This window comes from Clavispora lusitaniae (genome assembly GCF_014636115.1).
Source record: "Clavispora lusitaniae strain FDAARGOS_655 chromosome Unknown tig00000038_pilon, whole genome shotgun sequence".
In the NCBI taxonomy this organism is placed as follows: Eukaryota; Fungi; Ascomycota; class Pichiomycetes; order Serinales; family Metschnikowiaceae; genus Clavispora; species Clavispora lusitaniae.
In genome coordinates this window covers 864,600-878,368 of record NW_027093976.1, presented here as the reverse complement: position 1 = coordinate 878,368, position 13,769 = coordinate 864,600, and the positions used below count along the sequence as shown (strand labels likewise).

General features: G+C 49.1%; 8 protein-coding genes across 8 annotated transcripts; 1 reads left to right on the top strand and 7 right to left on the bottom strand. All coding sequences in view use genetic code 12, as the record gives it.

The window, feature by feature from the left end:
- Window positions 1-220: 220 nt before the first annotated feature.
- HOG1 (mitogen-activated protein kinase) lies at window positions 221-1,348 on the bottom strand (the record flags this gene model as incomplete). The annotated part of the gene is made up of 1 exon (XM_002618378.2): window positions 221-1,348. The coding sequence occupies one exon, from the start codon at window positions 1,346-1,348 to the stop codon at window positions 221-223; it is 1,128 nt and encodes a 375-aa protein (XP_002618424.1).
- A 1,671-nt stretch (window positions 1,349-3,019) lies between these two features.
- Window positions 3,020-4,663, bottom strand: CDC20 (ubiquitin-protein transferase activating protein; the record flags this gene model as incomplete). The annotated part of the gene is made up of 1 exon (XM_002618380.2): window positions 3,020-4,663. One exon carries the CDS (start codon window positions 4,661-4,663, stop codon window positions 3,020-3,022), a length of 1,644 nt encoding a protein of 547 aa, XP_002618426.2.
- Window positions 4,664-5,375: 712 nt separating this feature from the next.
- Window positions 5,376-6,014, top strand: VPS20 (ESCRT-III subunit protein; the record flags this gene model as incomplete). Its single annotated transcript, XM_002618381.2, has 1 exon — window positions 5,376-6,014. One exon carries the CDS (start codon window positions 5,376-5,378, stop codon window positions 6,012-6,014), a length of 639 nt encoding a protein of 212 aa, XP_002618427.1.
- Window positions 6,015-6,409: 395 nt separating this feature from the next.
- Window positions 6,410-7,665, bottom strand: HEM2 (porphobilinogen synthase; the record flags this gene model as incomplete). The annotated part of the gene is made up of 2 exons (XM_066102170.1): window positions 6,410-7,534; window positions 7,639-7,665. The coding sequence occupies 2 exons, from the start codon at window positions 7,663-7,665 to the stop codon at window positions 6,410-6,412; spliced, it is 1,152 nt and encodes a 383-aa protein (XP_065958468.1).
- Window positions 7,666-7,927: 262 nt separating this feature from the next.
- On the bottom strand, window positions 7,928-8,752 carry FOB63_001504 (uncharacterized protein; the record flags this gene model as incomplete). Its single annotated transcript, XM_002618383.2, has 1 exon — window positions 7,928-8,752. One exon carries the CDS (start codon window positions 8,750-8,752, stop codon window positions 7,928-7,930), a length of 825 nt encoding a protein of 274 aa, XP_002618429.2.
- A 171-nt stretch (window positions 8,753-8,923) lies between these two features.
- NSP1 (FG-nucleoporin) lies at window positions 8,924-11,410 on the bottom strand (the record flags this gene model as incomplete). The annotated part of the gene is made up of 1 exon (XM_002618384.2): window positions 8,924-11,410. One exon carries the CDS (start codon window positions 11,408-11,410, stop codon window positions 8,924-8,926), a length of 2,487 nt encoding a protein of 828 aa, XP_002618430.2.
- An 800-nt stretch (window positions 11,411-12,210) lies between these two features.
- Window positions 12,211-12,957, bottom strand: GPM1 (phosphoglycerate mutase; the record flags this gene model as incomplete). Its single annotated transcript, XM_002618385.2, has 1 exon — window positions 12,211-12,957. One exon carries the CDS (start codon window positions 12,955-12,957, stop codon window positions 12,211-12,213), a length of 747 nt encoding a protein of 248 aa, XP_002618431.2.
- Window positions 12,958-13,361: 404 nt separating this feature from the next.
- FOB63_001501 (uncharacterized protein) lies at window positions 13,362-13,766 on the bottom strand (the record flags this gene model as incomplete). The annotated part of the gene is made up of 1 exon (XM_066102169.1): window positions 13,362-13,766. The coding sequence occupies one exon, from the start codon at window positions 13,764-13,766 to the stop codon at window positions 13,362-13,364; it is 405 nt and encodes a 134-aa protein (XP_065958467.1).
- Between the last annotated feature and the right edge of the window lie 3 nt (window positions 13,767-13,769).

The following is a 13,769-nucleotide window of genomic DNA, read 5'->3' as shown; positions in this document are numbered from 1 at the left end:
GTAAGATTTTCTTCTTAATGACATCTTTCTGCTTTCGTGCACTTCCTTTCACCTCGCTACATAACTACAGATGCGGTTCGTCATCTGCGACCAGCCATCGTTGACACTAACTTCGAGCATGTATTATTCAAAGACAAAGATTATCGGGACAGGGGAGGCAGCACAGTCGCACAGCACGTCTAGTATTCCCCTGGATTGGGTTGCCTTGCTTTCCAGCAGTTTATTGAGAAGCTCCCGCGGGTGGAACAGCTTCAGAGGCAGCTACAGGGAGAGGCGCCTGTCCTTCTTCGGGGACACTATTCATCTGGTGGAACGAAAGAATCTCACTGTACATCATGACTCGCCAAGTGTCCACAGGCAAGTCTGCGTCGTTGAAGCTCCAATCAAACTTGGTTTCACACAGCGGCTCGTCGGTTGGGTCATGGTAAGGCTCCATGTATGGATGTGACAAGGCATCAACTGCGCTGATACGTTTCTTTGGGTCAAACACGAGCATTTTCTCGAGCAAATCGATGGCCTCGGGCTCCACTTGTGTGCACGAAGCAAAACGTTCGCTGAATGGGATAGGTTCACGCTGAGGTAAAGACTGGACGAAACGTAAAGTGTTTTCCGAGCAGATGGTGTCGATGACATCTGCGGGCGGCGAGCCCAAAAGCTCTGTGATGATCGAGAACTGGTGCACGTGGTCCCTGCCCGGGAAAAGTGGTTTGCCCTCGATCATTTCCGCCAAAATACACCCCACAGACCACATATCCACTTCGGTGTCGTACTTTTGCCACGTCAACATGATCTCTGGCGCACGGTAGTAACGAGTGGACACATAGCCCGTCATCTGGGGGTCCTGGATTCGGGCCAAGCCAAAGTCACAGATTTTGAGGTCACAGTTCTCGTTGATGAGAATGTTGGACGGCTTCAAGTCACGGTGGATCACGCCAGCCAGATGCACATACTTAAGTCCACGCAAAATCTGGTACGTGAAGTACTGGATGAACTGTTTTTCCAACGGCCGGGATGTGAGCAACCGATGCAAGTCTGTTCCTTGCAACTCTGTGACAAAGTAAATGTCTTCCAAGGGGCTCAAGAAGATATCATCCAAAGTAATCAAGTTCTCGTGGCGCAAGTGTTTCAACAACTTTAATTCACGGTATGTGCGCTTGGCCAACACCGGGGTCGAGAAAGGTTTCATGATTTTCTTGACCGCCACATTTTGGCCTGTGAGCTTGTCCATGGCTGAGCACACGAGCCCAAAGGCACCCATGCCGACGGGGTTCAAATCCGTATAGCGCAGCGTGGTTTCGAAAACCGTACCGAAGATTTGCGTCCGGGTGAACTCGCCTGATGTGGACATGATAGTTCTTCTTTGTAAAGGGATAGGTATGTTCAAGTGTCTAAGTGGCTTTGGGCCGTGCAGTCACGTGCGCGCGCCTGTCGGCCGTTTTGCTCCCTTTCTTCCAGAAGCAGAACTACATAAAGTGGCCGTTGCACTTTTCCAATTTGGGGGGTAGGGTTTTTCTCGCGGAAAACCTTGTCCAAATTCCTGTTGGGTTGCTTTGAGCTACGGAGAAATAGTTGGTCCGCTTTCTTTTGCGCTACATTTCTGTTTTATTTTTGTAGCATACTTCTCTCTGCGATTTTGTTACTTTATGTATTTCCTGTTCATGCGGCCTAGTATTGCTGTTGTGCGGAGTTACCAGTTTTGTTTGCGTGATCGGAGTCGGGATCTTCCCATGTTTCTGTGCAGCGCGAAAAAGGCGCCACCGATCTTGGCATATCGCTTTAGCCCATGCAATTCCGCGCACATTCCTGTAAACGTCTCCATATATAGACGTGAAAACAATGCGAATCAACTGTTTGTTGAAGTTTATCGACTCTTGGGGCCAATTTCCGCATATGTAGCCTTCTGGTACGAGACTTGCATCCAAGGATTCAGTTTCAGTTTGTCAATTTCAAGTTCGCAGTTCGCAATTCCATGCACGGGGCCCAATGGGGTCCCACATTGTAAGCCGAGGCTTATAGAGGTTGGCCCATGTATTGTGGAGAAATATGCATTTAACAATGGCCTTTTTAAGATCGAGCACGAATCAGAAAACTAGGCTAGTGTTATAGACGGCTATAATTCCACCCTTTGGTTCTTTAGGGAGGTAGTGATATGCAAATTAGAGGACCGTCGCCTGGGTCTGAGCCACAAGGTACCATGTCTACTTTTGCGTGTAGTTTGAACGTATCTGTCCGCCTGAATTTTTGTATTTTTTCTACAATCCTTATATTTTCGCCTGAATATCCTATTCTTTACCGATTCGCCGGCAAGCTATCTTCGGCGTATATTATTTCTGTTTCGAGCTAAATTATTCATGTTTTTGATGCGTAACATTAAACTGTACGATCTCGATCTCACTGCAATGCAATTTTGTTCTTCTCAGTTGTTTAGCCTACCTTGCATGTACAAGCGAGGAACAATCTACGAAAATCATTCTTAGCCACGAAGTTGTTGTATGGGCTGCTGTAGTAAAATAGCCAGAAAAACTATATCTATGCTGGTTCCAACGGTGCTTACACCAACAAACCCGTTCGATAAGAGAGACGAGTATGATGCATTTGGGATCGGTTCATAAGTCTCTGGTAATGTCCAACTGCCACTGCAATATTTGGTAGGGTACACATCTTATGGTAAGACCTAGACGCAATATTTGAGTGTGGTACGGTGTATGGTACGCATGCTATGGTAAGCCCTAGACGCAAATATTGTCGTCCGAATTCCCTTACTAATATGGGGTTCTACTGCTTTCACGATATTTTATCACTCAAAATGGCTACAAGAGGTCCTAGAAGCTGATTATTAGGAGATATATGCGAATGATATGCATGGATCTCGCCAAAGGGCGTATTATGTAGATGGATATGCTATGAACCACATGGGCAATCTAGGAAATTTATATACGCCCGAACACTTGGGCGAATGCAAATGGCTGAAGCGAAATTAAGGCCCATGAGCGGCTAAAGCCAGTGATGATACTTTGGATCACCGGATATTCATGAGCTTGGCCATGTGTTTAGCGTCTGGTCGTTCCTCTGGGCGCGCGTCGAAAAGCGCCCAGAACTTCAAGTTCTCGTCGCCCGCGACGGTCGCCAACGTAGTGCCATCAGGACTGAGACACCCGCTGAGAATACGCAGGTCGTGTGCCGCGGCAATGTCGCCGGTTTTTTGAAGCGTGGGGTAGTTGAAAAGCGAAACCAGGTTCAGAGGGAACCCGTGGGTGGCCACCACTTCGAGCCCTGTGCCCTTGGCGTGGCCCCAATGGAGCGAAGAAATCTGCGCGCCGGTCTCGATCAGATTGACGCGCGCGCCGCTGGAGGCGTTCCAAAAGTGGATGGTGCGGTCGCTCGACCCTCCGCCCGACGCAAGCAACAGCCGCTGCACGGGACACCACGCCAACGCCTTCACCGCGGCGCGGTGGGTGTTTTTGCGGAAGAGCGCGCCGCACCCAATGCCCGACCCATTACCCACGCTTCCAGAGCATCCGCAGCCGCTGCCAGAGCATGTTGCGCCCGTAGTCGAGTTGGTGCTTCGCGCGTCCCAAATGGCCACCACGTTGTCGTTGCCGCCGCTGGCGAAAACGTGCCCGTCCGAGCGGTACTCGAGGCCGCACACCTCGGCCGCGTGCGCATGGCGCACGCCCACCAAATGGCGCGCCACGCGCACGTCGCTGTTGCTGATGCGGCCGTCTTTGGCGCCCGTCGTGAGCATGTGCAGCAGCCACGCCTGGGCGGCCACACGCGCGCCTGCGCCCACTGCGAGGGTCCGGAGTCGCGCATTGGTCTCGATGTCCCAGATTTCCACGCCGCCGTCGTCTCGCCCAACAGAAATGTACGACCCGTCGTCCAGCCACCGCAAAGATGTCACGGTGGATCCTTCGAGCTCGCACAAAAGACCCACGGCGCCAGTCGAGGCGTTCCATACGTACACGGCGTCAGCAAGGCCCACGGCAATAAGGTTGGTGGCAGACCATGCTACAAGGTTGAGGTAAAAGTCGTCGACAATATTGGGGGCGTCGAGCACGCGGTCGGGCGCGGTAGGAATCTTTTTGGCGCGCGCCGATGCTGCCGCGGGGCGGAGACTGTGGTCCGAGAAAAGACGGAGCGGCGTGCTGCGCTCGGGCGGCGGAGGACAGAAACTCAAGATGCGCAGCGTCACGTCGAGCCCGCATGCGGCAGCCACATGCCGCTGGTATATTTTCGATGTTTGCGCCTGGATGTGTGTCTGCGGCAGTGCATTGGGATGTGGAGGTGCTGCGCTCGATGCCAATTTGCCGCGCGAAGAATTGCGGTGACTGGGGATGAAGCGGTCGGGCGCTGCTTCGGCGGCGGCGAGCAGTGACGTGGCGCGCCGGAGCTTGGCCGGGCGAGGCGGCGAGAGCGTGCCGAGAGGCGCGGCATGCGGCGGCCGAAAGTCAATCAGCGACTTGGACCGGGCCGCTAGCACGGGCGGTGCGCCAAGCATTGGTTTTCGTTGCGGCGCTACTGGCGCCACTGGCACTGACAGCATTGACAGCGCCGTGCGCTTCGGAGATTCGTCGAGCGGCCGCTTCTTCGAATCTCGCCCGGCCGCCTGGCTTGGGCGCGCGGCCTGGAATGGCGTGCGCATTTGGGGCGACGACATGATCATGCTATGCGATGGAGGATGACGATATTAGGTGCGCAAAATGTTCCACTTGGGCAAGGGAAGGCCTGGCTCAGACACTCTGCTGCAGGGTTGGCTTGTTCCAATAGCTCTTTTCGAGGTTTTTCTCGGGATGGAGGCTGAAACTGTTCTTTTGCAAACCGCTTGTCTTGTGGCTTCTAAAACTCAGTTCCACTTTTTTCGTCTATGTGGGTCTGTACCTCTTCAATGCTTCAAGAGACCACGCGAATTATAGACTGGTTGGATACACCTAGTTCGAGCTTTGTTCTCGGACACAAATACGTTTTCCGATGTTCTGTCAGGCAATTCTACTAGTTGCTTGAAACTCAGATCCAGTCCGCTACACTACCTCTCGCAGGTGTTGATAGAACGACCCAATTAGGAAAGGTGATTGTGATGCTTCGTTTCTGTGCACGCAAACACCAGTGGTTGCTGGGAAAACGTGGATGTGTGCAGGCATTCTGACCGCAGCTTCTAGAAGGTGCATGTCAGCCGTCAAAAACGGAAAAATGGGCCAAGCGGTGGAAACGGCCAAACGGTCTTGGATTGCCAGTATACATCTAATGAGCATGGCTAATCAACCATACTCGTCATTCTGTTTCTAGTTTATAATTCACATTGGTCGTGTGCTGAGTCACGTGCCTCTCGCGACTACAGCTTTGGTTTCTTATCACCAGAATCAGCTCAACATCTAGGTATGGGGCAGCAGACATCACAGCCGAAAATTACACCGCAGGACCGTGCTATCTACCAGCTTAAGCGGCAACGAGATGCGTTGAAACAATACCAGAAAAAGCTCACAGTGACCATAGAGCGCGAAACAGAATTGGCCCGCCAGGCGCTCCGAGACGGAAAACCCGATAAGGCCAAGTTCTACTTGCGGCTGAAAAAGCGCCAGCAAAGTGTCATTGAATCAACATATGATCAGCTCGGAAACCTAGAAGGGCTTATCGGTACGATCGAGTTCAAGTTGATCGAGAAGGATGTGCTCTATGGGCTTGAGCAGGGTAACCGAGTTTTGAAAACACTCAACAGCGAAATGAGTGTGGAGAAGATCGATCGTGTTTTGGATGACTTGGAGGAGGAACGGCTCCGTGTGGACGAGGTTTCGGATATGCTCGGTCTGGGATTGAGCAATCTGGAAGAGCACGAAGTCGATGAAGAAATGGCCCGCTTGGAGCGCGAGATGGGTGTCGGTGCTCCAGCTTCCGAAGACGTGAAGTTTCCAGACGCTCCAAAGAATATCGTGGAGGCCGAAGACAAGCAGGATACCTCTGATCCGCAAGCTGAAGAACAGCAGAGTGAACATCCGAAAGAGGAGCCACTTGCAGCTTGAAGACAAAGTGAAGCACTCCTGTTGTGTGTCTTGGAATTATCATCAGTGTCGACTGTCAGATCCTTTATTTATAATAGCCTTTGGTTCATGCAGAATGGTGGGTTTATGGTGGTCAGGTTTGTTGGCCTGCTTTGAACTTTGCGGGCCAGTTTATATCTAATGGCGTTGCTTGAGCAATGCACAATCGTAGAATAGCACTTAAGGATAGAATCCTGCAATGAAACGAAGCAAATGTGGAACTGTTCTCTCATTAGCGTAAGCATACTCCATGAACTTACATTTTCGATATTTTATACTACTCGAGCCGCTACTTGTGTGATTGTTCCTTTGTGATTAAGAGTCTTTGATTGGTTAGCATGCGGTAATCTATATAACATGATTCTAGTCTCCTTCACTCACTCGAGCCACTCTAAGAACTCGGGCGTGAAGTAACTGATGAACAAGCGCGCGCCCGCGCGCAAGTAGCCATTGTGCGCCTCAAAGGCAATGGCCTTCAAGTCAACCACGCCTTGGGCCGCGCCCGCATGCAACAAGGCATACTCGCCACTCACCTGGTACACGCAAAGTGGGTAGTCGCGGCAAATGCGCGACGCTTCGCTCACAACATCAAGGTAAAAAGTCGATGGCTTGACAATAAAAGCGTCGGCGCCCTCGGCAATATCGCGCACCAAGGCCCGGCGCGCCAACCCAGCACCGCCCGCAGGCAATTGGTACAGGCGTCTATCGCCGTGCGAAGGCGCACTGCCAGCAATGTCGCGGAAAGGTCCGTACAAGTTGCCACTGAACTTGGCCAGGTAACTCATGACAAGCACGCGGTTGTCCAAGCCCTCGTCTATAAGCCCGCGCTTGATGGCGCCGATCCGCCCGTCCATCATGTCTGAGGGCGCCACACAGTGCGCACCCGCGCGGGCGTAAGCCAACGCTACCGCCGCTATGCGCGATACACTGGGCGCGCGGTTGATGCTGCCATCGTCGCACAAAATGCCGCAGTGGCCGTGCGAGGTGTACTCGCAAAGGCAAACGTCGCACATGATGTAAAGGCTAGGGAACTTTTCGCGGAGAAGGCGCACCGCGCGGATCACAGGCCCGTCTGGATCGTCTGCCGCAGTCCCCTGAGCGTCCTTGACGCCGTCCTTCAAAATCACACCAAACAAAATCACAGCAGCCAATCCCTTTTCCACAAGAGGCCCCACGTAGTCAGCCAACTTCGAAACGCCGTACCGCTTGATATTTGGCAACGAAGGAATGGCCGTTTCCTCGTCATCAATGTCTGAGACGAAAAGCGGGAAAATGAACATCGACTTGTCGAGACGACGTTCGCTTTGCCACTCGCGCGCAAGTGGGTGGTTGTATCCACCTTGCAAGATAGCAGAGATAGGCGTCTCCCCTTGTTCGAGGTATTGCGCCGTGTGTGTCATTAGAAAGAAGGTGGTTGGTGTGAGATTAGTAATGTCTGGAACGCTTTTCGCGCTTTCGCACTCTATTGGGCGGATGACTCCTCTTGAATCTATAAAATGAATCTACGGGTCAGACCCAAGTACATTAATGTACCCGTAGGAATTTGTTGGTTTAGTTTAAACTCTACTGTAGATTGTGGTGTGAGAATCAGTGGCGGAAACTGTACATTTACTTCATCCTCAAGTTGAGTCATTAAGTCATCTGAGTCATGGAATCATAACCAATACCATAAACCATTACCCCATTACCGATAAACAATCGCCCCATCGCCTAAATCCATTAGATATCACCCAGACATCGATGCTAAATTATCAACGAAACATGATAATTCTATGAAGCGTATCCTACCGTTTATGTTAATATGTTTCTGGAATCTAGTCATACGAGTGCTACACAAACAGGTGCAGGGAACACTGCTCCGTGAATCAGCTAAAACCTCCATGTCTCTAAGCTTACTATTCAACCTTCTCTGTCTTCTGATTTCCTTCCGCCTCTCCCTTGTATTGAATCATCTGGCCTGCCAAAATTGCATTCATTACAAAAGAGGCCAGGTAGCCTGCAAGCAACACTTTATCTCTTCCTCTACCCTTTTTGTAACTTGAAAGCGTAGTGAAAACGCGAATAAGTGACCCAATAACATTGGCTCCCACTGTTACATGGGATAAACTTGCCGTCGATTGCAATCTTGCATTTCTGCGTATTTGAGCAAACTTGCCGGCAATTCCAAGAGGAATGATCAGCACCTGTAATGTCAGAATCAATCTCCGTGGAGCAACACGAGTAATGAGAAATACCAACGCAAGTATCTGGGTGGCTGGGCGTACAAGTGCTTTCAAAGCCTCTCTTCTCTTCGCCTTTTCTCCAAGGACATTCAATGCGCTCTCCTCTTTACGCAAACGATAGTACTCTAACAACAAAAGAAGACCAATGTTCTGGAGTGCCACCATGAGCGATTCACCATAGTTGACAAAAGCGTTGCCCTCTTGTTTATTGTACGTGACATGAATGAATTGCGCCAAAGTTTCGAGCCGAACAGAGTCGCGAGAAAGGCCCAGCGCCAAAGACACTCTCTGCTCCAACTTAGAAGGAGAAACTATTTTCTTAATCTGCGGAATTTTGATCCCCAGCGAAACTCCCACCATGGCCGCACCAAGAAGCGCAGATAGAATCTTGGTGTAGCCTATAGCTTCCAATTGTTGAACTACAAAGTTCAATATGGCCTTGTTGGACACCTGTGGGTCTCTAAGCAAGTTAATGATCAAACCAATGGGAGGAGGCATGTTCAGAAAGCAAAAATGGATGAGCGGATCTCATTTGCAGAGAAATGTGGGGAATTTATATACTGGCGAGAATCATATGCGCAAGCATCGGTAGTGCGGAGTCTACGAACTTGTTTACATGGCTAATATTCCCCAGACTGATACTATGCATTGACACTAATTTACACTCTTCTAATGAAGCCTCTTGGGGCCCTTAAGTTGGGTCAATTTTTGCTCCAACTCTTCTTTAGTCGTCTCAATGTACTTCAAGTTTGACAAGTGAAGGTTCAACAACTTGACGATTTCTTCCACGGTATTTGCACCTTCCTTGTCACCACCCTTCTCTTCCACAATGTTGCTCACCAACGACCGGTTGAAAGTGTCACTCACAGAGTTGATTTCATTAACTAATGTGGATAAGTTCAGTCCCAAGGAGTCTAATCTCTCGTCCAATAATTCCGCGTTGCGGTATGCCTTGTCACGTAAGTTGTCTGTAGCATTCAGACCAGAGGCGGCACTAGCACCATTGCCATTAGAACCTACTAGAGCGAAGCCGGAAAAGTCAGAAGAGTTCAAATCGATATTGTTCAACAAAGCGTCTGCTTGTTGCTCGTAATTGTCCAAAATCTTGTCAAGTTCATCCTGCTGACTTTCAACAAACATCAATTGTTGATCGATCCTCTGCTGTAATGATTCCACTTCTAATGCATCCCTATTCAACTTAGAAATCTCTTCCGCACTAGTTGTGAGCTGCTGATCCCAGTCCTTAACTTTATCTGTGTATGTTTCAAAAATGCTGGTGGTTTTCGTCAACTGCTTCGACCATTTCATGATCAATTCATCCATTGTTCTATTGTCCAATGAAATTGCTGCCGGTTCGATTTTTGTGGGCTTCAAGTTTGGAACATTTGAGTCTTTTGATTTAGAGTCGGTCTCTTTCGATGGCTGACTGCCAAGTTGTGTAGTCTTCTCCTCCTTTTTGTCATCGCTCTTTGCACCGAAACTGAAGCCACCGGCTGGTTTATCATCCTTCTTTTCATCAGCTTTTGCACCAAAACTGAATCCTGTAGAAGGTTTATCTTTATTCTCTTCGGGTTTCGAACCAAAGCTCAAACCAGTTGCAGGCTTGTCATCTTTTTTATCAGCGGGCTTAGTACCGAAACTAAATGATGTAGCAGGCTTGTCGTCTTTTTTCTCCTCTGGCTTGGCACCGAAGCTGAAACCTGAAGCTGGTTTATCGCTCTTTTCTGCTGGTTTGGCGCCGAAACTGAAGCCAGATGTCTTCGCTTCATCTTTTTTAGCGCCACCAAAAAGAGAAGGAGTGGCTTGTTTGCTATCAGTTTCACTTGGCTTGGCACCAAAGCTAAACGCGGGTGCAGCAGCTTTTTCATCCTTCTTTTCAGTAGGTTTTGCCCCGAAACTGAACGATGGAGCGGTGGCTGCAGCAGCTGGTTGTTCATCTTTTTTCTCGGCAGGTTTGGCTCCAAAACTAAAGGCTGGCGTGGCTGGCTTGTCATCTTTCTTTTCAGCAGCATTACCACTAAGGCTAAAAGCAGGAGTTGCAGGTTTGTCATCCTTCTTTTGTGCATCCTTCGCGCCAAAGCTAAAAGCTGGAGTTGTTTGCTTGTCATCCTTTTTCTCGCCTGATTGAGCTCCAAAGCTGAACGCAGGAGCTGTAGTCTTATCTTGGGGCTTTTCCGCAGGCTTGGCTCCGAAACTAAAAGCCGGAGCAGCTGTTTTATTATCAGTCTTTTCATCGGACTTCGCCCCAAAACTAAAAGCAGAGGCAGGTTTATCACTTTCAGCGGGTTTCGCCCCAAAACTGAAGCTTGAGGCAGGCTTTTCACTTTCTGTGGGTTTGGCGCCAAAGCTGAATGAAGAAGCAGGCTTGTCAGTTTCAGCAGGTTTAGCACCAAAACTGAAAGAGGAAGCAGGCTTGCTGTCTGTATCAGCAGGCTTGGCACCAAAGCTAAAAGCAGGAGTAGCGGGTTTACTATCCTTCTCTGCCGAACCAGAAGCGGCGCTAGCACCAAAGCTGAAAGTAGAAGCGGGCTTCGCTGCGGAACCAAAAGCTGACGTGGTCGAAGAGGCAGCAGGGGCAGCAGTAGAGTTTCCAAACGAGAAAGCAGGTTTTGCATCGGCGGGTTTCGCATCATTGGAGTTATTTTCAGCTGGTTTGGCGCCGAATAATCCTCCTGATGTCAGGCTAGCAGCATTATTTGAAGACGCTGCTCCAAAAGAGAAGGCCGGCTTTGCTTCAGTTGAAGCGGCAGGTTTCGAGCCAAACAAACCGGAACCAGACTGAGTAGAGGATCCAAAAGTGCCAAAGCCAGATGACGCGGCTGGAGCCGCCAGAGCAGAAGGTGTGGTGGCTGCAGCAGGCTTGCTTCCAAAAAGGGAAGGAGCAGTCGATGTGGTGGAGCCAAAGCCAGTAGAAGCTGGCTGAGAGCCGAAAGCTGTAGGTTTAGAACCAAAAGCAGAATTGGATTGGCCGAATCCAGACGAAGCAGGCTGGCCAAAGGCGGTTGAAGGCTGTTGACCACCAGAAGTGGAACTGTTTCCAAAAGCAGAAGTAGATGAGCTTGCGCCAAACGGAGAACCCTGAGGTTGGGTGCCCGACAGATTGCTCTGACCGAAAACGGAATTCTGGCCCTGACCAGGGTTGGAACTTCCAAACATGGGATGGTGGATACTAAAGTTTGGATGTGGTGAGGTTGATGGGTAAAAAACACTATCATGTATGCAGGAAATGAATTGTGACTATGGCAATGAATTTTGACTGCAATGAAAGGAGTGTAAACGGAGGGAGAATGGAAAAAGTGATGTGGATAAAAAATGTCTAGTAGAGGCCAGATTGAACAAAAATTTTAGTCAATGGTGAAGTGGTGGTCGAATGGGCAGATGATTGTGCGCATTTGGAGCTGGTGAGATTGCGATGAAATAATGTCCAAATATATACTGATTTGCGTAGGTGGAGGAAATTTGCGTGTCTTTGGGCCTAGTTTACAATGGTTTATTATATCTATTAGTATTAGGACTTGTTCAATCGTTAAAACGTTGATAAAAGCGGTGTTGTAGTCCTGTCGATGGAATCATTTTTGCAATTCCGGGTACTAGTGTGCTTCTATAGTAATTGGCCGTGCCTCAATAAGTTATGATAACCTTAACTGCTGAATCGTGATCCTTGGATATTTTCACTGCCAATAGAGCTTGTGCAGAAACAGTAAATGGACCGTGATTGGAACAAATAATAACTACTCATTAAGACAAGATGCAATGCACGCTAACAAAAATAATGTCATTCAGCTTGAGGTTACCAGAAGTTCCAATCGTTGATTGCTCTCAGATCCTACATTTGCAACAGAGCCTGTGATGTGAAAAATTTCCTTGCATTACAACCATACCGTATCATGGCATGATTACATCCATACCTCAATGATTTAACTGAAGCTTTTATTAAGTAATTGTTTCGATTCTACTTACTTCTTGGAGCCTTGAGCGGCAACAGCAGCAGCACCGGCAGCAGCAGCCTCTGGGTCCAAGTAGTAGGCAGGCTTGGTTGGCTGCAACTTCTCGTCCAACTCGTAGACCAATGGAATACCGGTTGGGATGTTCAAACCAGCAATGTCCTCGTCAGAAATCTTGTCCAAGTGCTTGACAAGAGCTCTCAAAGAGTTACCGTGGGCAGCAATGAGAACGGTCTTGCCCAGCAACAAGTCGCCGGCGATCTCGTCTTGGAAGTATGGCAAGATTCTGTCAATGACCAACTTCAAAGACTCGGTCTTTGGAACAACAGCTGGGTCAATGTCTTTGTAACGGATGTCACCGACTTGGGTGTACTTGTTGGCGGCCTCGATTTCTGGAGGTGGGACGTCGAAGGATCTTCTCCAGGTCTGGAACTTTTCCTTACCGTATTGCTCCAAAGTCTGGGCCTTGTCCTTACCTTGCAAAGCACCATAGTGTCTTTCGTTCAATCTCCAGGATCTCTTGACTGGGACGTACAATTGGTCAGCAGCTTCCAAGGCCAAGTTGGCGGTTTGGATGGCTCTGGACAACTTGGAGGTGTACAAAATGTCGACGTTGATACCAGCTTCCTTGATCAACTCACCGCCTCTGATGGCTTCCTTTCTACCAACCTCAGACAAACGAACGTCCACCCAACCGGTGAACAAGTTCTTTTCGTTCCATTCGGATTGTCCGTGTCTGACCAAAACAAGCTTAGGCATGATTAATTGATTTGTATAATAAAGAGAAGAAAGGCTTTTGGGAATATGCTCGCGCCTTTATATAATGCGAACTGTGGAGGATTGAAGTCCGAGCCTCACCTGAGCTTCTTTGGTTCCTCGTGATGACACCAAAGGATGCTTTTTTTTCTGGCTTTTCATGGGCGTTTTTTTTCTCCTTTCAATTATATAGAAGGCGTTCCCGTGGATTGGGCGCCGGTGCAATGGCGATACCGCTGTCATTTTGAAAGACCCTTGAATTTTGCTTCGGCGACCCACAAGCGCTTGTCCGACATATGCGCTTATGGGAATACGGCATACGATCACTTGACCCGGTGGTTCGATTTGCGGACTCCGGGCACCTTTGTAGTAGGCTCTGAAATATCAAGAGGCACTGCTGTTTCAGATTAATTTGAAGTGTCAATTGTCTTCTTGTGTGGTGTGGTACGTGCTGATGTGCAAAACGATGCTGCTCCAAGACTTTCTCGTTCCTCAACTGGCCCAATGAAACTACCGCTGATGACGAATTGGGAGGAAATTACTATGGCAAGCATCGTAAAGTAGTGAGAGAGTGCAAATTGAAATATGCGTGGTCTATAAACATTGCAATCTGTATGAGTATGATGAAATGTAATGATGTGCAACCTTATAGCTAACAAGCTGAGACCCTGTTGAACATTGGTGTACAGGATCCTTGATAATGGATTAGAGTACTTGGTGTGACATATTAGCCTCATCATTCTATCGATCCGTTGAACCCATCCATTGAGTTCGATTGAGTACATTATTATATCCGGCATGGCATAGGCCATTTG